Source organism: Bombus huntii, chromosome 10 (genome assembly GCF_024542735.1).
Source record: "Bombus huntii isolate Logan2020A chromosome 10, iyBomHunt1.1, whole genome shotgun sequence".
In the NCBI taxonomy this organism is placed as follows: domain Eukaryota; kingdom Metazoa; phylum Arthropoda; class Insecta; order Hymenoptera; family Apidae; genus Bombus; species Bombus huntii.
The window spans coordinates 13,508,232-13,529,678 of record NC_066247.1 but is presented as its reverse complement, the minus strand read 5'-3'; the positions used below and the strand labels follow the sequence as shown (position 1 = coordinate 13,529,678).

At 37.1% G+C, this 21,447-nt stretch overlaps 2 protein-coding genes across 6 annotated transcripts; both read left to right on the top strand.

Moving 5' to 3' along the window:
* Positions 1–124: 124 nt before the first annotated feature.
* Positions 125–9,487, top strand: LOC126870475 (protein bride of sevenless). Of its 5 annotated transcripts, none has more exons than XM_050628236.1 (10): positions 125–1,937; positions 2,028–2,137; positions 2,203–3,860; positions 3,966–4,094; positions 4,219–4,707; positions 4,988–5,497; positions 5,956–6,444; positions 6,899–7,239; positions 7,751–7,987; positions 8,616–9,487. In XM_050628236.1, exons 3-10 carry the CDS (start codon positions 3,701–3,703, stop codon positions 8,871–8,873), a joined length of 2,613 nt encoding a protein of 870 aa, XP_050484193.1. In that variant the 5' UTR covers positions 125–1,937; positions 2,028–2,137; positions 2,203–3,700; the 3' UTR covers positions 8,874–9,487. The 5 variants fall into 5 exon arrangements, with proteins under 5 accessions (XP_050484193.1, XP_050484194.1, XP_050484197.1 ...); XM_050628237.1 differs by having other exon boundaries at positions 2,028–2,144; XM_050628240.1 differs by having other exon boundaries at positions 2,028–3,860; positions 7,751–7,939; positions 8,621–9,487.
* A 114-nt stretch (positions 9,488–9,601) lies between these two features.
* LOC126870480 (chromaffin granule amine transporter-like) lies at positions 9,602–16,636 on the top strand. Its single transcript, XM_050628254.1, has 7 exons — positions 9,602–10,921; positions 11,184–11,393; positions 12,036–12,302; positions 12,498–12,538; positions 12,793–12,939; positions 13,191–13,512; positions 13,682–16,636. Exons 1-7 carry the CDS (start codon positions 10,816–10,818, stop codon positions 13,897–13,899), a joined length of 1,311 nt encoding a protein of 436 aa, XP_050484211.1. The 5' UTR covers positions 9,602–10,815; the 3' UTR covers positions 13,900–16,636.
* The last annotated feature ends 4,811 nt before the right edge of the window (positions 16,637–21,447 follow it).

Genomic DNA, 21,447 nt, shown 5'->3' with positions numbered 1-21,447 from the left:
CTTTTCGTTTATCTTTATTACGAATGGTTTCGCAGGTAAACGGGATTTGGGAAATGGACCAAGCAAAGTCTTATATTGTAGCTCCACGACGACGACTGTTTCATCTTCTTTCGGCAGAGGGGATTTCTATAGAGAGAAAAGTACTTGGGACTTCGAAATAGGCTTACGCGAAAATATGACACACTCGAGGAGTAAACTAGTTAATATGGGAATAGAAATTCTTAATCGTGAATTATTTGTACAAATTATGGAAATTATTTGATACAAAAGTCATTTTTGGAACAATTGTTTTTCACGAGAATGTCGAAGCCTGGTAGATCAACGTCGAGATTACTGTCTTATTATTTAAACGTGACATATATTTAAATATGTACACTCTATACTGATCTAATGGTAGTAAACATTTTTTCTATTCTCGAAGAAATAATTCGTCAAAAATATATAATGAGTATATCAAATATTATTTTACATTTTATTAAAATTGGAAATATTGAAAATGCCGTTCGACAGAATAAAGCCTGTATTATTGCCTGGAGGATTTGATTTAAAGAAAGAAACGGAGAACAAGTTAGTTACAGAGTGCTTTAAAAGAAACGGAAAGTCGGAGATTTTTAAAGTAGGTCGTAGTTCTTTTTTCAGGTGAAGAACCTTGTACCCTGTCACCTTCGATTACGATTGCTCGTAATCGGATAATTAGCAACGGATTAGACCATGTCGTTTCACCTACTTTTTCTCGCACGGAACAGGGACCTTGGTTGTCGATTAAGATACTTGTTTGTTCACGAATTTTAAATAGACGCGCTGTTCCATTTCTTCGTGCCAAATAGAATTCCTTCTAAAGTTCTGAGAGAAATCTAGATCAATTCCGATATTACGGATATACGGTTAATAGGTATTACGGATATTTACGATATATCTGTACTGCTGAAAAGGAGATATGAAAAAATAGGACGTAAAAAGAATATTAAAAATAACAAATTTTGCGTTTCTTTTCTCCAGGACCTCGTCTCTCGTAATTCTAAGATCGAATCCACGTTTAACGCAAAGAATTCTATTCCCTGTCCAAAACATGAGAATAAAAATTCGCACTCTTCGGAATACTGAAATTCCACTCCTCAAAAACATTGTATTCCTTGCAAATCCCATTTTCATCTCAATCGAATCCTTGAGGCAAAAAAATTGTTGTTCGTCGCGCCAAAGCTAAAGCAAAAATTCGTACCCTAAAGAGCAGCTTAATACAATATTATTCATCGAAACCAGATTACAATCGGGTACACCAAGCGGTCACGCGATAAGAACAACCTGTACCTCGAGAACAAGAAAGTATGACTCAAGAACGCGTAATCGTCAACGAGGACGTCGACACGGATTTCCGGAACTGGGTTACCTTTTCGTCCGGCTAAAGAATCATTCGCTGTCGTTTTCGATCATCTACGAAAAGAGACACCTCGCCTTGTCTCTATTTCTCTCTCTCTCTCTCTCTCTCTATCTATCTATCTATCTATCTATCTATCTCTCTCTCGTCGAGAAACAAGAGACCCCGGACTGTCAATTAAACCATACGTGCGCCGCTTAAATGGCTGCAGACCTGAACGCGACTGAACGTGTAATACGTTTAGAAGGGGGAGGGCCCGAAGTATGGCTTCCGTGGTGGTCACTGTCGTGTGCAGTGCGCGTCAGCTGCTCCCCAAAGCGCACCGGTCACGAAACTCCCATAGCCACCGAAAATAAGCGGCTCAGTCAGCCTTTTCGACTTCGCTTAAAAACTTTCTACGGATATGCGTTTGCCTTTCGTAGCGAATACGTGAATTAGCAGTGGTGGAGATAGTTTGGTGGAGATAGAGATGAGTCGAGAGTAAGTTGCTTGGGGAGATTCGATAGGTTGATTTTTGACAAGTGAAAGAGGAGGGCCCCACCAAACGCAAGAACGATCGATGGTAAGATTTTAAAGAATTGAAAATGAGCTTGATGTCAAGAAGATTGGAAAACTGAATGTGCTTTGGCTAAGTCTGTGCTTATTTTTTTAGATTTGTTTATTATGATCGTATACTGGAAAAAAGAACCACTGAGAGTACTGTGAGTAAATTCAACACAACAAACGGGTATTCCAACTAAAGTCCAGTGAATCTTTCTGGTTGTAAGTAGTAAGTAAAAAATGTTACGAGAAATTTGCAATCGTAACAAAGATTTTGTTAAATTTAGAGCGATGGCGTAACCTTACAAGTAACGATAAACCGACAGTAGATAGATCGCTATCGGACCTATCACGAGAAAAAGCATTATTTTCACTCGGAAATCTCCTTTTTAAAATCTCAAGTTTGAACTCCAAGGGACAAGGAAGAAACGAAAAGCGCTGTAATTACAAAGGACATAATTACAGAAGTAAACATACATTTTCAAGGACAAGGAAGAAACGAAAAGCGCTGTAATTACAAAGGACATAATTACAGAAGTAAACATACATTTTCAAGATCAAAGATAGGAAATCCATATAGATGTTTCATGGATCTGATAAATGTCATCCTTATGGCAGAAACCGATAAACCTTCCAATGTGTATATGAATTTCGAGAAAACCAAAAAGAAGCGAGGCAGACTATAATTAAATTAAATTCCGAAGATCAAAGGGAAAAAAAGAACATCCATAATTTATTCCGATAAGAACTTTAATCGACATTAAATTCTTCAAACTTTAGGGACCAACAAATCTCCAAGTTTCAACTTCAAGCTATAAGAATTGAAAAACCAGGAAGAAACAACCAAGAAATATTCTATCGACAATGTTTTATCACTACAGCAAAAAGCGATTCACCTCCTGGATTCGTTGAAATAGAAAAAGAAACGTAGAGTGGTTCGCGAAATAGGAAACAATATCAATCTATATCGGACGAGAAGGTGTACGAAGCCGAGTTATTCCGAAATGCTGATGACGATAATCGTAAAGAAACGTGTTCCACAGCGATTGTTATCCTCGGAGTGGCGCTTATCACGCGATTTGATGGATCCGATCATGGAAAGGCCTCATCGCGATAAGTAACACGTGCTGCGTGTCCCGTCGCCATTTTCATCGGGGATCCCCCTGTTGGATACTTTTCGAAGACTCCTCGGGGAATCCAAGCGAAATTATGAGTGAAACATCTCGATAATCGTAAAAAAAAAGAAAAAAAGAAAGAAAAAAGGCAAAAGAAAAGGAAAGACTACAAAGCGATCGAACGATTCTAGTCATCGATGGTATTTCTTGTTTGTAGAAGCGACTGAAAGGTTCTCGACTTCTCTTTCGACTCCGAAATCCGACTTCCTGTGAGCAAATTTTCGACCTTTTAAAAAAATTCTTTCGAAGAGAAAAGCGTAATTACGTGACTCAGTTTATCGTCGCTAGAATCGGAAGAAAAGAATTCGACTGACCCTTTGAGCGACGAGTAGACTACGATAACGGAATACTGTTCCCTTTACAAAATTTTCCGAATATTCCCTTTCACAGGGATATCGATTCTACTAACGACTTTACGAATGTTCTGAAAAGTTCGCTCGAAGAAAGAAGCGTAATTCGATAATTTAATTTATCATGGTAGAATCGAGCGAAGAGAACGGAACATCCCCTCTGAATGAACTATCGATTAAACAGGTTACGATGACGGAAACCTGTTCCCTTTGGAATCTTTATTTCACGATATTGTTTTAAAAAAAGGAAGAGCGATCGAATGGCTTCACCTAGTTTGGTATTTTTAAGAAGAAAGATGTTGTCCAACGTTCTGATAATTTTTTTGAGTATTGCGCAGACGATTTTAGGGATGGAGGATCAAAATATATGTCCGAAGAATAAAAGTTTGTTCGAGATTCCTGGCGATGCCGTATTGTCTGGTAAGCGAAGTTTGTACCGCGCGCTTTGTATTTGTGTTACAGTTGTGTTGTGTCGTGTCGTGTTTGAGTTCGTTGATGAAAACTGGTCTCTCCTGGTTTGTTTAGTGTTCTTGAATATTAATCACGGACCATACTGTAACGCTACGAGTAGCACCGGTCTCCAGGAAGTCTTCACCGCTTCGTACGTAGTGCATCTTTTGAATAAATACGAGTCTATTCCTGGGCTTTCCTTAGGTAAGTAAAGTATCAGTAATTTATTCGAATTGTAGATTAAAATTTTATTCGCCATGTTCCAGATCAGTTTCAAATAAAAATTTGTCGATTCGATTTTACAAAAGTCCTCTTTATCATATTCTAGGTCTAAAAATCTTCGACACCTGCAACGATGAAACAACAGTGTACAAACAAGCGCTGCAAACAACCGTGGATATAGAGTGCACGAACCATTACGAAATGGGAATACTATTACCATCGGAATACGCGACGACGTTAGAACCACTTCGTAATTACAGCGTGTTGCCTATCAGCACGTACAACGAGCAGAATTTGACAAGGCCTTTGATCAATCTAATGGTCCATTACCTTAGCACTAGATTCGAAACGATCGACGCGCTTCTCGCTAATCACGATTTCGCGTTAAATTTATTTCTCGATACAACGAAGGAGGCTGGAATTTGCGTGGAAAGTTATGGAGACACTTTGGAATTGGACGAAAGTGAAAGAGAAGCTGTGATCGCTGTGATCGGACAGAGAAACGATATTCGACAATGGATCGAAAGAGGAGAAAAGATGCAAGAATCCAGAAAAACGTGGATCGCGTTGCCGCTTGATGGATCAGACGTCGACGGTGAGAATGTTATTTATCTTCTATGAAAAGTATTCCAATTTATCATTTTCCGTTTTGTAATTTGTGGGACACTTTGTTCGAAGAATCCAAGAGAGACAGATCAAGAGATAGAATATATTACTACTATCACCTACTACCATCATTGCTGCTATTGTTACAAACCATCTTCGTTATCGTACTGTAATTTACCCTTATTATTCAACGAAAATCTGGCTCGCTTCCCCAAATTTCTAATAACACAGAATTTGAAATAATACAATTTACCAAATACGTTTTTCAGACCTAATCCCTTCAGGTTCGTACGTCTTACGAACTTCACCCTTTAACCTGGACTTACTGCAGGAAATCTCCTCGCCGGATTTATTTGTCGAAGCAGCGAGCAATCCTGTAATTCATTCGCCACATTTGCTTGGTATCGGTAAAGCTATTGCCGAACTGGCTCAATTACTGCAAGATCTTCAGAAACGAAATTGTCCTCGAGGGATAGAGTCGTGCGCGATGCCACGTTTCAATCCGAATTCGAAACAGGAAATGCGAAACGTGGATGTGTACAACGCTCTCCGCATAGTGCCGAAATCGCACTCAATCAAGTATATCGTGGCAATGAAGAGCCAGCAAGAGATGGTCGATATGGCTGCTTATAGGATAGAGCCAGCGAATTCGAAATTCAGAATCGCACCAGAGTCGAGGGTGCCGAAGATGCCGAAGCTTTGTTTGAAGAAGTACGCGAAGAATTGCGCGAGTTGTGCAAATTTCAAGATGAAATTTGGTCCTCGTGGTGTGACCAAAGGTTTGTTGATCAGGATTTTCAATACCGATAACTCGTTCACTCTTACGCTGACTATCAATCACGAAATCTTTTTAAACGATTAAAAAGAGAAAGAATTTTATCGAACAAAAGACGTTCGACAATGTGATTGAGTTGGATATAACATTGCCAGATAAAGAGTGTGCGAATACGATATAATATTCTGCAACAATTAAATTTAATGTATATTTCGATGTATCGCGGCTACCAGAGCGAAACATAAAAAATAGTTTAAAAACTATCGATTCTAAAGATTTCTAATCGAAGATTTACAGAAGCGCAATCATGGAAACGTGTCCTTGCAAAAATTTTGAATTAAATCACTCCGATTCACCAACGTTCCCGATTCTCGTCCAACACCCTTAACGTATAAAACTTCTAATAAAACTTCGCCAGCACTGGAACACAATGGTGCAGCTAACGTTACTGGTTTGTTACAGATACACTCGACAGGGGTTTATTAAAGACAGGCAACTGGATACCAATTTTCCTGACGGTGGTTGTGTGTGGTACGTTCGCCTGCGGCGTGATTGCCGTCTTCATTATCTACCGCTTCATCGTCGAGGACGTTCTCGATGGCAATCCAGCATTAACGATCGTTCTAATACTGGCTAACGTGTTCACGCTGCAAACGGTGCTTCTGTTCTGCATCAACGACGATTATTTAGGCGCTGAGCACCTTAACTCTAGGAAAATCCTAGTAACCAGCCTCGCATTTGGATTGGATTTCTCCGTTATGCTTACCAGAGCATTTTTCTTACTTTTTTCCAAGGGTGGCGTATTTACCGCTCATATTAATGGATATCTTCAAGGACTGATGGTGTTCTTTATGTTCTGCGTGCAACTCGCGATATCCATTATGTTCTTCGCTTTTAGCACCGATGATCCGGCCGTCGTTATGAGAAGTTTGTTCTTCGTCGCTCTTTTAGGTAAATTACCATCGTTTTACCTTTCTTCATTTTAGTTTTTATCTTTTAGCTCTTTTGCTAGTTAGCAACAGTTATCGTTTAATTTTAGAAAAGAAGATTCGTAGATATTGCTTTCTGAAAGGGAGTACGATTATATTTTATTTCCAGCGATGGAAAATTTGTATTGTACGCTCTGTTTCAAGTAGAAATGGAACCCGAAATGCAACTTTGTTTCAATTAATAGATATTACAACGAGTATCGTGAAATAAATAATATAGTGTGTAAATAATAAGAAAAAGACTACCCTTCGCTTCGCGTTCTCAATGAAACCCACACCAACACCACGTATTTATGTATGTGTATCTATACCTATCCTTCCAGAAACGTGCAATTTCCACAAAGTGTTCCTAGAGTGTCTCCTGTAACGCTCCAGGAGTAATTATATAAAATCCAACTAATAAAAACCGATTCCAGGCTACGATATATTTTTGCTGATCATCCTGTTCATGGTGTGCTTCTTCATCTTCCAACTGCCGCGTAATTATCGCGAAGGAAAGTGTTTCTTCGGCACTTCTATCGGGCTTTTGATCGCCTGGGCCATCTGGCTCACCTGTTTCATCCTCGTCGAACCAGAATGTCGTGACACTGTCGTGTCATTTGGAATTATTTCGACGGCGTACCTGATCATTATCGGTATTCTGATACCGAGGACCTATTACATGGTCACGCATTTGGCCAGAGGGAAGAAATTCGGACAGAGATTTGGATCGACCGATCTAGCACCCGATCCCAGGATCAATACGATCGTCAAGCAGGTCAGGACAATGAAACATGATGTTATTATGTATGATGAATTGCTTGTCGGTATTATGTTCGACACTCGCGTAGTTTGAATATCACTTTTATTTTCTATTAGACTTTGCGTATTTTTTACATCTTTAAGGCATTAAAAAGCTAAAATTTGTATCAAATGCTTCGAAAAAATTATATTCTTTGTAAATTTTTAGTTTTAATTTTTTAAAAGTAACCTAAACCTTAATCAAAATCATTTAATACGCGTTTCTAAAAGTAAACGTTATTCTTTGTAAATCTGTTGTTTTATTTTCTCTGATAATTTCTATCGTTTCCTGCTATTAAAAAGTTAAAAAGTTGAAAATGTTAAATATCTCTAAAAATAGGCGTTTTTACCTTTTTACATACTGTATCGAATAAAGAATTCGTTGTTTGCAATCGTCGTTCCTTTTTCTTTTTCTTTGACTTTCCTCTTACAATAAAATCTTTTTATACAGCAAAAAATCCACATGAAAAAACATTTTATTCACGCAGAGTCGACCATTTTACGATTACGTGCACTCTGGCGGAGGAAGTATGACGAATTTGCAGGTGACATCCGCGTATCCAAACTATTATGGAAGTTCAAGTCCAAATCAGAAGTATCTAGGCCAGAGCAGAAGTCCCGATACTCAAAGAATTCCCGGATACAACAATTATGGCTACCATTCGGAGATGCGAGAAGTGAATAATTCTTACACAGTACCCCAAGTCTGCATCGAGGATGCGGACGTGAGATTTTTTCTATTTTCTGTAGATATTTTTCGTTGCATCTTTCGTCTAGACCAGCCAATCTCCCGACGCAAAAATTTTTCTTTTGCTTATAACGTGATATTATGTATCTTGTATGAGATACGCGTTTTGCTATGCAATATCGTATCGTAGACAAAGTTTGCAAAGATTTACAACTAAGATGATTATATAAACACCTGAGTGGAAAGCCATGTAGATTATCGAAAATGATAGGTGTATAGAGTATAGAGATACAGATGTAGTATTTATAATAAGCATGTACGAAAAAAGAAATAGAGTTTCCGAAGAATCGAAAACTAACAAATTACGTAGACCTAGAAATTGTCCGAAAGAAGCTTCTGAATTTCGTTCCTAGAAATAGATTCAATGAAATTAGATTTAGTTTCGCTTGTCAATGGCTCGTACGATATTTCTATTACTTATAGTAGAATAATTATTTGAAATAACGATGTAATACTTTTTCGATGTACGATAATGCAGTAACTTATTTATATAGTTACAGCGGAATTATCAAATTAAAATATTTCTAGTAGTCTTCTTGTACGAGATGCTTTTCGATAGAATCGTAAACATAATTCGTTAAGAATTAAGGAAATTACATTTGCAGTCAAGGATGAGCCCCGTGGATCGGTGCAACGCGAATACGACATACGCGCGGCCAAAATGTCAGCGGAAGCGGAAGCCCAAGGACGACAAAGACTGCATCGAGACCGACGTGTACGTCGAGGGTAGCGTTTCCACCAGCCGTAAATCCCACGATGAGATCTATCCTGCGCGACCCAGCAGTCCTAGGTTAACTCAAACCGAAGCAACCATTTGTGAAGAAAATGAACACGACGAAATAACCAGAATCACACGATTTTAATACAATAATCGCATTATAAATAATTTAATCCTCAACCGACCTTTAATTTCGTTTAGTGTCGTTCGTTTTACGATAAAAAGCGATAAAGATAGTCCTTTCGACTATCTTAGAATTCCAATTAAGGGTTAAATATCGTACAGACGATCGTATTTCCAGTGAATTAAATTGTTTCCATTCGATTGGTCGATTTTTGTGGCTGCAGACTTCTTGAACGAGAAGATAAATTTTTTGATCAACGAGTGCATTTTATCGTCGTACGGAAATATAAAAATAATAAAATAAGTTTGGGTTGATCTACTACAATATATGTATAGAGATGCGCATCATCGTGTGTCTGTAGCTTAGAATTTATAATAAATTCTGTGGTTAATTACTTTATTATAATCTAGTCCCGAGTTATGTACCTTAATTATTACTTATTATTGCCACTATTTGTAGTAAATCAGCAAAGAATACTTTGTATAGTTTTTAATCGCTATATGTATTAACTTTACGTTGTACGTCTGAATTGCTCGTCAATCGTCAAGAAACGAGAAGAAGAATAAGAAAGTTGTAACGACGACGCTCTGCGACTATAGCACGAATACATAACAGTGTTTCGTTTATGACAACAACGGATACCGTGATTCAATCCTACATCAATTATGCGTCCACTCCAACGATATTAATCATTAATTAATAATCATTATTCGTTTTAAAAAATATTTTACGCAGATCCCCGTTCATTGAAGATAATTTACGTTGTTTTTATGTTTTCTTCCCTTTTTTCTTTCCTTTTCAAATAACAGTTTAATCGATATAATTTACTAAACATTGTTGGCAAGCGTTCGATTGACTTTCAAAGTGGAGCGAAAGCCGCTCCGTCTGCCAATATCGTTATAATTAAAGTAGAAAACGAGATGAGAACGAACGGAGCCTCTTTCGCACGTAGAAAAGGGTTGCGCGTGCAAGTGAAGCAATTTCGCGTGTTCCCTGCCGAAATTGCGTTATGATCGAACGTAATTCCGCAATCGGGGCACAGGTGTACGTGCCGAAGGAATATCGATGACAGTGCCGTAACCGGAAACCGGTGGCACGTCGCGGACGTCCGTTATAACTCACGGCAAGTGTACAGACTACTCGAAACGAGTGGAAAATTAACTAACGTATAAAACAGTTCCTCTGGTTATTTAATTTTCCTTTAAATTGGAAAAAATTCTCAAAGTTAATCAAATACGAATCCACTGTCTTTAGAAATGACTCGTCCACACTCTGAGCAATCTTTAAATCCAAAGTCTGGCAAACTCTTAAATCAAATGCCTAAGCTGCAAAGTTAATGGTACGAATTTACGATCCTTTGATATTAAACCGAACCGAGCCGAACCGAACTCAACTGAACTCAACTGAACAAAACCTCGCAAACAAGAAAAAGAAGTCAACTAAATTCTCAAGCCAAACGAAATCTCGTAAAAGTGTTCGATCTTCTTGACGGTTTAGTTCCACGCCATGTGACGATCGGGTGAAAACTAATGAAAAGCAGGGTGGCTGGCGGTGTTCGATAAGGCGGCCGTAACAACTATAAATCGAAAAGTGCATCGGTTCGTGAAAGTCGTGTATAGGGGCCCGCGACACTCGCGTTCCAACTCGCGTATTCTGAAAAAGCTTCTGCGCAAGGACACAGCCAGGATACCTATAAAAGCATGATCGGGACTGGTTCGCTTTCCAGTCACGTATAAAACCCTGTTTCTGGTATCGAAGGAAGCGAATTCGAAGAGAAGTTGCTCCAAGTCGACGGCTAACTGGATCTCAACTTGTGTGATCTCGCGCAAAAGAGGAAAAAATTTGCCGATCGATGGGAAGGGTATGGGGTAGAATCGATTTTACTAAGAGACTATGTCCTTGGAAGCTTCGAGTGATCGTAATCGAGTGCTTCAAGGGTTTGGTTCGTTGAGAATTCGGTTCAATGTGGGCGAAGACAACGATGGAGACAGGAAGAAACTCCAGGGCAATCGTCGTTGCTGTCGTCTACCTCAGCCTATTTCTGGACAACGTGTTGCTCACGGTTGTTGGTAAAGTGTTGTTCGAATATTAGTAATCGGTCTTCTTAAGGGGATAAAACGTGGAACAAAATTTTAGAGATCCTTGGTGTATTATTAATTTGGTTCAAATATATTCGTAACTGTTCTTTTTAGATAATATAAGATAAAATAAGAGAGAAACTTTAGAAACCGTTGGTAAAATATTAATGATTTTTTGAAGAGATTTTGAAGATTTTTTATACAAATATCGACTTTATTTGCGTGGATCGTCGAAACGATAAAAATATTTCAGTGCCGATTATTCCTGACTATCTTTGCACCTTGGACGGAAACTCGACGATAAACAATGAAGGCGACGAGAATGGTCGAGTGGGATTGTTGTTAAGCTCAAAGGCGCTGATGCAATTAATACTAAATCCAGCAGTGGGCATCTTTACCGCTACTTTTGGATACACCAAACCATTGCTCCTTGGAAATCTAAGTCTCCTGATAGCAGCGATGCGTAAGCTCATTTTACTTTTCTAATTGTTTAAACCGGTTGTACAATACGATGCTATTTGCCTTGCCTATTAAAAGCCGTCAGTTTTCCCAGAAACGTGCGAAACAATTTTTTAGCTATCACAAATATCACAGATAATAACGCTTCGTTAATCCTCGTCGAAACAAGATCAAACGAAGCTAAAAATTATATTTCTTAAATTTTCGACGAGACTACTTTCAAAATCTTCATCGAGAATAGTTAATAAGAAGCGCGACCAAATCTTTTTCTTAATTCCTCGACAAGTTAAAAGTTATTGTAATTTAGCTACTGAAAGGGAAATAAACGCTTAATATCGTAGTTATAAAAATTTCTATAATGGATAATTTTATTTGAGGAAATATATATTATCAATAAATTAATATCACTATATTTCATCGGTGATATTCTTTAAGATATGTATTAATAACCTTGAAAGAAACATTCAAATTTCTGCATAGTATTCTTTAATACAAAACTATTATTTCACTTGAATGCAACAAGTTTTCTCTTCTCCAAAACACTGCTTCACTTTATATTTAACCTGGTATTTCGCATTTTACAATACTACCAAAAGCTCGACGGAGTAAGAACAAAGACATCCTCTGAGTGCGACAACTATTACAGTGTTCGCGTTTGGCCAAACTTACGAAGTGCTGTTTCTGGCTCGAAGCATCCAGGGTATTTCCTCCGCGTGTATCGGCGTTTCCGGTATGTCGTTGGTCGCTTCACAGTACCCTGAAGAGGACAAGAGGTCCAAGATTATGGGCTTCGTTCTTGGAAGCATAGCGTTGGGTGTTCTTGTTGGATATCCGATTGGTTCTGTCCTTTACGATCTCGAAGGAAAAATGGCACCTTTTCTATTGGTCTCTTGTTTCATCGTCGTTACTATTTGTACGAACCTTTTTTACTTTTTTTCAATTTTTTCAATACCTATTTAATATTTCAGATTCTTTTTAGAAAATTGAAGATTAGAATTTATAAATCTTATAAGAGATTGCAGAGTTTCATGATTCACGGTAGAAATGATTCCTTGATAAAGCATTTACACGTTAGATTTCAACGATCTCAATGGTAATTTCCTTTCAGGTCTGCAGATTTTTACATTGGACGTCAAAATGAACACCGAGGTATATAATATGTGCTATATATACACTGTAATATAGAATATCTTCTTCCAAATCAAACTTGCGACGATCCTCCTACACTTGACAAATACAGAACGGTAAAAAATTAGTTCAACGAAATTCTTCGTTGACAATTTGTCACGCACGAATACAGTAGGACAGCGTTTATTATAACGGAATGTTATTCAGTGTTCTATTATTTACTCAGTTTTACTGATTTTAATCTCATTTACAAACACGATAAACGACATTTTTAGTCGAGCGATCGAGAAACGTCTTGGACACATCTGCTATGCGATCCGTACGTACTAATAATTGTTGGAGCTATATGGTGTTCAACATCACCAATGGCTATCTTAGAGCCCTGCCTACCAATCTGGTTACGAACTCACATAAAACCTAAGGTTACCAAAAGTATCAACTTTACTCTTATAATATTTATCTTCCAATGATTTCGAGTCACAAATTTGATCGATTAACGCTAGAATTATCAGAATAGCCAAAAAGATCAATTGATACGTGCCTGTCTTCCTTTTCCTATTATATCTGTTATTTCGATACACATTTCTAGTTGTTGGTAGTTCTAGTATTAAGAATGTATATATAATTACGACAAAATGTAAAAAATACAGAAATATAGAAAAATTTCTTTTAGAAATGGCAACTGGGAACAGTGTTCATTCCAGATAGCGTGGGCTATCTAATTGGGACCAACTTTTTCGGTATGATAGCTTACCGCTACGGACGAAGTAAAACTGCTGTTCTAGCCATGCTCTTAGTTGGTATAAGTGTCATTTTGATACCATCCTCGCAGACAATGTCGCAACTGGCAGTTCCACACTTAGGAATGGGTTTAGGTATTGGGGTAGCGGACGCTGCTCTAGTGCCATTGTTAGCTAGCTTTGTGGACCAAAATGGTAATTATGGTCCGGTTTACTCGATTCAACAAGTGGCTGTTAGTCTGGCCTATTCTCTTGGTAAGCTATTTTATTTTTCTCTGTAAAAGTATTTTCAATCAAAATATTTTTAATAGTTGGGGCGGTTGTTCGCAAACAAATTCAATTCAGAAAATTCAATTTGACAGAAATACAGTGGTGAATAAAGCAACTTTTAGATAATATATAATATAACGAATATTCGTTCAAGGTCCCATCGTGGGAGGAGAAATGGTGAAGACGATCGGTTTCCAATGGGTTATGCGAATTATCGGCTTAATGAACGTCGGCTACTGTCCTTTGCTGATATACCTCACCTTAGAAAGAAGAAAATTATTAACTCAGCAAGATGAAAAGAAGGATTACGAGACCTTTCAGAAATCAGTGGCGAAGTACGAGCGTTTTCGAGACTCTGACGACGATCTCTGATATAATTTAACGGCTTCTACCAATTATCAAGATTAACTTCTCTTTTATACATATATTGTAATTCTATAAGGATAAGTCGTAATATCTGGTTTTTGTTAAATTAAACCAATTTAAGAAGTGACAAAAAATAAAGGTAAAAACATTAAACGATCCTTAAATATTTTTCCCAATGAATAAATAAAATACTAAACATTAAATAGGTACACATCCTACGACATAATACTTGTAATATCCTGTACCTATCAGTGCCGATGATCGACCCAAGTATCTTTTTCTTATTCGTTAGCGAAGCAAAGAAATAGTTATATTTAGCTACGCGCATCTTATATAAAAGTTACTGAATTAATTTAAAAATAGAAATAAAATATTGTATTTTGTCAACATATTTTTATGAACGGTATTGCACTTATTTGCTTACAAAAAATTAAATATTATGTCATTTGCCATTACAGAGAAGTTTAATCGGTTAATATTAACTATTATTAACAAAGTAGTTTTCATGGACACTGTTACGAATTTATGTCTCAGAAACGCTCGGAAACAACATTAGCAACATCATTGTATTCCAACTCAACTATACTACGGAGAGTAGCTCAACGTCGTAAGTTATAACGAAGTAAATTAGCATCCTGGAAATTGCTAAGTAACGTCCCGCGGACATTACGCGACGACGTTCACAATTGTTTCCTAAATTTCAAGAAATTGGACTGTTCTTTATCGAAATTATATATACACATTTTCTATCTACGCATTTAAAATTAATTGAATAACAGTGATAACTGAATAGTTATTTCGTCGGAGAACGAGTAATGAAATGTACACATAGAATATTTAATTTGGTTCTTTTCTGAAGAATGGTGGTAATGTACAACGAATGCCAGAAATTTGTTGGGAAATTGTAGTTCCTCCGATATTCAAAACTTATTAAATGAAATAAAATATTTAAAAAATTACCACACCTCCCTGTTGTGCCGTTGGCACGTCGTATTTTTTATTTTCACTGGCAAAAATGCTACAAAAGGTCGTTTTCACGTGGAACGGAAACCGCGTCGTGTCACACAAACAAGAAACTGAGTGCACGCGGTTCATACGCGGTTCTCTCAATAAACGGAACCGTTGTTCGACGCTCGGTCGGCTAGTCGAACGACTAATTGCTAATTCCTAATTATTCGCTAAATTGCTCACAAGTAAATTAGCAGCGTAATTAGGTCGACGTGTCGGTAATACAATAGCATCGAGACATTGATATTTGATAACAATCATCTCGTATTTATAGTCAAAAGAAACAAAGAAATTATCAAGAAAAATAACAAATTCGTCGATATTTCACTGTGATTAAATACTAATTAGGTATCTAGATAATTGTTTCCGATTAGTAGGTTATGTTAAATGTCAGAAGGTAATTTCGCGAGAAATTATTATTTAGAAATAGGAATATTCTTTGACGTCGGATATGCTAATATTAGTACATCGTCAAATAGAAATTAGCAATCTAAAAATCATAAGTTTCTTAATGTTCGCTTTAACAAATGTGGATTAAAATATACTTCTACGACAATGTATTCTACAATAACTACCCACGCTGAAATATTTAACGAGTGAAAAACGCCTTTGCGTTGAACCTGCGGGATGAAAAATAAATAGGATATCCTATTTCATATCACTATGTTTTGGTCCCTAAAATGAAGATACCGAACTAAAGAGAACTCTATTAACACACTTTCAGCGAACTGTCCGTCCAATTATTTTTATTTCCTTGCTTTTTCGTGTTCCACAATGTCCGAATCTCGATCTCTTTTACTACCCTCAAGGAAGGTTTTATGAGCTATTACATTTTTACGTTGCTTACGTTTTTTATGTTGTGCTTTCACGAAAAAAGCCACAACATCGAATTTATCCTTGTACTGGTACCGAATGACGGAACAAAATGAAACACTGTTTATGTTACACCTGGGAGAAGAAGTACACGAAAATCTGCTTCGAATTATACAGTATATTTACGAAATTAAAGTCGCGTAAACTACCGATAGTTTCGTATACACGCTCGATACAACCAATTAAACGCTTCCATGAATCGTAGCAAACAGAGAACGACCATCCCGCCTCGTAACCTAAAGAATATTAAATCCTCTCTTAAAGGTGGTGGGTTGGTGGTGGGATGACGTTAACGTCGCCGTAATCCTACAATAACGTTGGTTAAATTATATTCCATAAATAGAAAATCGATGTTCGCACGGTTGCAATCCGGCTCGAAATAAAGACCATGAACAGAGGGTGAGAGTTTGGTTCGGAACGGCTATTGCCGAGGAGTTGGTCAGGTAAAGGAGTCATGAACCGGCAGAGGGACGAGGGGTGTGTGTGAAAATGACCGTCGTATACTGGCACAAATTTAGTAGACGCTGGAAATCAGTATTGCAGCTAGAACCATTCCACGTGGAATCCAGAAGCCTCTGGGAAATCCTACATCGCCCTTTGTTTTCCTCCGCGTTCGCACCCCCTGTTGAGATACGCTTAATCGTTCGAAGAAATAACATCGTCCAGCTATTCGTTACTTGGTTGCTTAACTGATGTACGATGTATGGAAATTTTGTTTGGAGCTGGTAATTGCTCCGGGATAGGGAGTTTGATAAACGTTGAACGAAAATTGACAAAATTGGAATTTTGATATTACAAGGAATAGAATGCGATACATATTGAAAAGGAGATTGTTTCTTTAATTCATTAGCCGTTTTATTTTAGTTTGGCAATTGCTTCGAGGAGAATAAGATTAATGAATATCGAATTTTCAGATTAAATTTAAGAAATTGAAATTTAAAACGTAAGTTTCACGTGTGGTGATTCGATGTTGGAAAATTGACAAAATTGGAATTTTGATATTACAAGGAATAGAATGCGATACATATTGAAAAGGAGATTGTTTCTTTAATTCATTAGCCGTTTTATTTTAGTTTGGCAATTGCTTCGAGGAGAATAAGATTAATGAATATCGAATTTTCAGATTAAATTTAAGAAATTGAAATTTAAAACGTAAGTTTCACGTGTGGTGATTAGATGTTGGAAAAGGATATTGATTCTTTCATTTGTTAGCAGACTAAATATTACATAAGTAGATTCAGATATTTATACATTTATAAGAAATTTAAAAGTACAAAAATGTACAGAATGCGCGTAATGTGCAAAAATACGTGAAATGATCCAAAGTAAAACACATTATATATAATAACTATTTAATTAAAATTAATTAAAGACGAAACAAATTATGAACGTATGAATTTGAATAAACACTCGCTATCTGTTTAACGTTGTATTTTGCTTCATTAATATTATCGTAAGAATCGGATGAAAAATTGAAATAACCCAAGAACGGTCTCGGAAGTCATAAGTAAGATAAGTTTATCCAGTTTTCTTATCGTACGTAGGAAAGATTTGAGCACGAACTACGTTAGTAACGAGGGAAACATCGGAAAGGTCGGATAAAATCAGCGGACATTTAGGATTTCGATCAGAATTTAAAACGGGTGAGCCAGCACTTATATCCGTCCTTTGTCCTCTTTTCTCTTACGATTCTACGTTTTTCCTTCTTCGTAGCTAACGAGCCACATTACGCTCTTACTAACGCCTCTTTCTCCAGCGATCGAGATCATCCTCTTAAAACATGCCCTTTATCCTTGTAGATGATATAGGAATAGAAAGAAATAATCATGAATGTAAGAGACCAGAAAGATAGTTTTGGATGAATCTCAAATGACGTTCAACTATTCTTAAAAAATCACAAAATAATCTTTGATGACCTCTAAGTAATCTCAAATAAATTTAAGCGTCTTTCTCTGTCGTAATTGTCAAATAACTTCTAAATGGCTTCGGTACGATCCACCCGAAGGATTTCCATAAAAATATTTCAATAATATCTTTTCAATAAATTTCTACTTATATCGCATACTTGTAGTACACTTTAAACAACGAAGATCCTCTAACAAGAATTCTATAACACGTGCACCGTAAGATTACTTAAATTCAGGTTCTATAGGGGTCAAAAGTCAAGATATCGGCTTGCAAATCGATTCTGCATTGAATATTCCATTTTAATTCCACTTTCATCGAGGTTGACCTTCTCGCATAAACCAATCGTCTATCGACAGAAACGCCTATTTATGTTAATACCTCGACCACTGTACGTACACTTAATACAGTTCGTGTTTTTAAATATTCACAGCATCCATCGGTGCCCTTTAAAACGATACTAATTTGGAAAACCTTTAAAAAAGCACACGAAACACTTATACCAATTGAAATGTTCGAGCTCAACAGTCACGTTTCTCTTTGTCGACTAATTTGATTTAACAATTTGTCTTTCTTCAACTTTGATTACCACTTGGGAATCTGTATATTTAATACAAAAATCAACAATAATACCTTAAATCACGACATAGCGATCATCTACGAACCAACGATATCAGTCGATGAATAATATGTATTTCTTTCTTTGAACTGTTCACCGATATCGTTTATTTATAAATAGAAGAGAACGAAGAAATTGTCAAGAAACAACTGAAAATTAAATAGTGCGTCAGGGTGGTTCTATGCATACTTGAAAAGGTCAACTCAAAGAAAGCTATCTAACCACCCTCAACCTATAGGAAACTTATTAAACTCCACAAATGGTACGCACCATTTTCAATCCTCCAAGGTAAAACAATTTACAACGATGAAATAAACTCATCGGGCCCTATACCTATACTACAATATTCGCTACACCCTACAACGGGCGAAGCAATAACAATTTCCAAACCCCGAAATCTTCTATCTGTAATTTCGTGGTTCAAACTTTCGCGTACCTAACCAATGAAACCCCTAATCAATTTTCGAATCTAAAACGAAAAAGTCATAACCTTCTATTAATAAATTGCAATGTAAAAGTTTGGAACGCCATCCAGAGGATTTATACTCTTTGTCTACACAAATATTGTACTCCATTTTAGTATGTACTCTTTTATACCAATACGGAGAGCTTACGATAAAAATAAGCCTTGTCCACGTTTGTCTTCTTCTAGAGAAACAGGAAAATCTTTAATTTCTGTTCGATACTTTTCAATTTTTTTTTTTAAGAAAAAGTCGAAAATTTGGAAAGATCTATTTTCCTTACGAACCCTTACGAAAACTTGCATACTGTTTCAAGTGTTTGAATAAAATACTTGAATAAAAAATAGAAAAAAGAAGAAAGCACGGTTTTAGGGAACACGTATCAAATGATCGAGATTTACGAGGCGCGAACCTTTGTAACGGTGACATCGATTTTTAATTCACGAGCACGCTGAGGGAACGTAAACTTGCGGTGAGACAAACGGCCGTCGAACGGGAGAAAAAGAACGATGGCGCAAGTAGCGTGGTCGGAATCGATAGCTTACCTGTGTGTCCTCGAGATATAATTTGTAGCTCGCCTTATGGGGCGAGATACGAAACACCCGGAGCGCTTAAACGGCACAGCATGAGCCAGACACGCATGCGGGCGAATAATTTATTGAAAAACGATACGCCACGCCACCTCCTGCACTATTTTTCCTTCTTTTTCCTTATTTTTGTTTAATTGTATTAGAATTTTTAATTATACTATTTAATATTAGAAATATTGACGGTCCGCGAATTTATTCGTTTTGAAGAAGACACGGAGAATCCTCTTAGAGGGTCGGTAAAGACGTTTGTATGTTTCGTTAAAGAAATTGATAAGCAGTTTTATAGAATTTTGAAGTGGGTACTACGCGTTGATAAAAATTTATCTCTCGCTAGATATGTATGAGAAAGAAGGAGGATAAAGTTAGACGCATTTGCGTACCCTAGCACGTTGAATTTCGAAACTCTGATCGACCACGTTTCCAGAACATGTTATACATACGAAGTGAACCTTAATCACGTGTCTCGTACCTACAATAGAATATATAATACCGAAGGAAAAGAAAGTTCAAGTAACCTTCATGTAAAACTTATACCCTCACGTAACAAACAATCTTTGTGTGTGTGTGTTTGTCGTGCGTCGTCAAATTTTTCAGCGTTCCTTAAGGTTTAAACAAAATTTATAAGACCTTCGTCTCCTATTTTTTCCTTTCCTTCTATCCTTCCTTCCTCTTATTTTTATTTGTTTTTTCTATTCGCTTCCAATCTTTTCATCCCTCTCTTTCTTACCTTCCTCTCAAGAAAAACTCTCCTCTTAGCTTTCCCCCGTTCCATTTTCCTTTTTTTCCCGCCCCGTTTTTCGTTACTTCGCTTCCTTGCTACTCTGCTTCCTTCCCTTTACCCATTTCGTTATCCCAGTTTCTTCCCTTCCTTCCTTTGCTATTTTACTACCCTTTCTCCCTTTTTTTATATTCTACCTCCCTTCCTTTCTCCCCTTTCTCCTCTTCTTTCTTATCCCACTTTGCTTTCCTTTCTTTCCAATCTATGCTCTTATAACGCAACCCGTCCCTCTCTATTTCTTTAATTTACTCCACTCTGTCATTGATTGTATAATAAGGAAAAAATCGCAGATAAATATTCGCAACTATTAAGCAACTTAAAAACAATGTTTCGTGTAAATATTGTTCGTTAACATATACAATTTACTAACTGCGAACTGCGACAATTTCGCCAAACGAACTTCTACCCTCTACAGCCCGCCAACCTCTAAATCAACCTCCGCCCACGACATGCCTCAATAACCTTGCTCAAAGTATGAAAATCAACCCACCAAATCTCTATAACTAAGTATCATGGTAAAAAGAACCGAAGAAACACGAACGTGATGGAAAAGCGTCTAAACAAAACGTCTGGGAACGGTTAGCCGACGGAGAACGGCGTCAAATCGATGGAGCACGCCGGCTATCGGCGGCCCTCTGAGAAATTTTCGGTGGAAAATCGCGCGAGCAGACACGGGAGATGCTGCGTCCGGGACTCGTACTCCGTTATCGATCTTCCAGCTATTCCCGAGGCGGACACACAGACGATGCATGTGTCTGTGTGCCTTGGCTATGGGCGCACGCATAACCCCCGTGGAAAGTTCGCGCCTAACCTGGTCCATTGCAATTCGCGCGAGCGCGACCACATTGCTTTCTGAATTTGGTGATGTGTGTGTATAGTTGGGAGAAGAAATATGGCGAAGTCGTACATCAAGGAATTAAGGTTTTCGAGAAGCTAATAATATAAGAAAGAATTTAAAACGAATGAATTGGAAGATATATATTAGATATATCTTAAACTTGTTGTTATAATTTACTAACAATGTATTGTAATAGATGTTAGCTTTCTCTGTTAGTGTAATAAAATAATAAGCGAACGATTGGGAGGATAATTATCACTGCATCCTCGAGATGTCCTACATTTCTACTACCAATTAATACAAGAAATATGTCTTTTCTACTTTTCATAAAAGATAAGTATAGGTAACTGCACTAGGTATAATAATTAAGATGTGAAATTCATAATATTATATGGACTGTTCGGACACATCAATCAACTGAATAAATTCAAACGTACAGAAAAATGATGATGTTACAAACACTTTACAAACTTTACTTATGG

What these genes read in the sequence shown, in the direction of transcription:
- LOC126870480 (XM_050628254.1), top strand. Translation starts at nt 10,816, where the DNA reads ATGTGGGCGAAGACAACGATGGAGACAGGAAGAAACTCCAGGGCAATC. An exon ending in CGTGTTGCTCACGGTTGTTG is followed by an intron (nt 10,922 to 11,183) that starts GTAAAGTGTTGT and finishes AAAATATTTCAG; the next exon opens with TGCCGATTATTCCTGACTAT. An exon ending in TAGTCTGGCCTATTCTCTTG is followed by an intron (nt 13,513 to 13,681) that starts GTAAGCTATTTT and finishes TATTCGTTCAAG; the next exon opens with GTCCCATCGTGGGAGGAGAA.
- LOC126870475 (XM_050628236.1), top strand. Translation starts at nt 3,701, where the DNA reads ATGGCTTCACCTAGTTTGGTATTTTTAAGAAGAAAGATGTTGTCCAAC. An exon ending in TATTCCTGGGCTTTCCTTAG is followed by an intron (nt 4,095 to 4,218) that starts GTAAGTAAAGTA and finishes ATCATATTCTAG; the next exon opens with GTCTAAAAATCTTCGACACC. An exon ending in GTTCTTCGTCGCTCTTTTAG is followed by an intron (nt 6,445 to 6,898) that starts GTAAATTACCAT and finishes AACCGATTCCAG; the next exon opens with GCTACGATATATTTTTGCTG.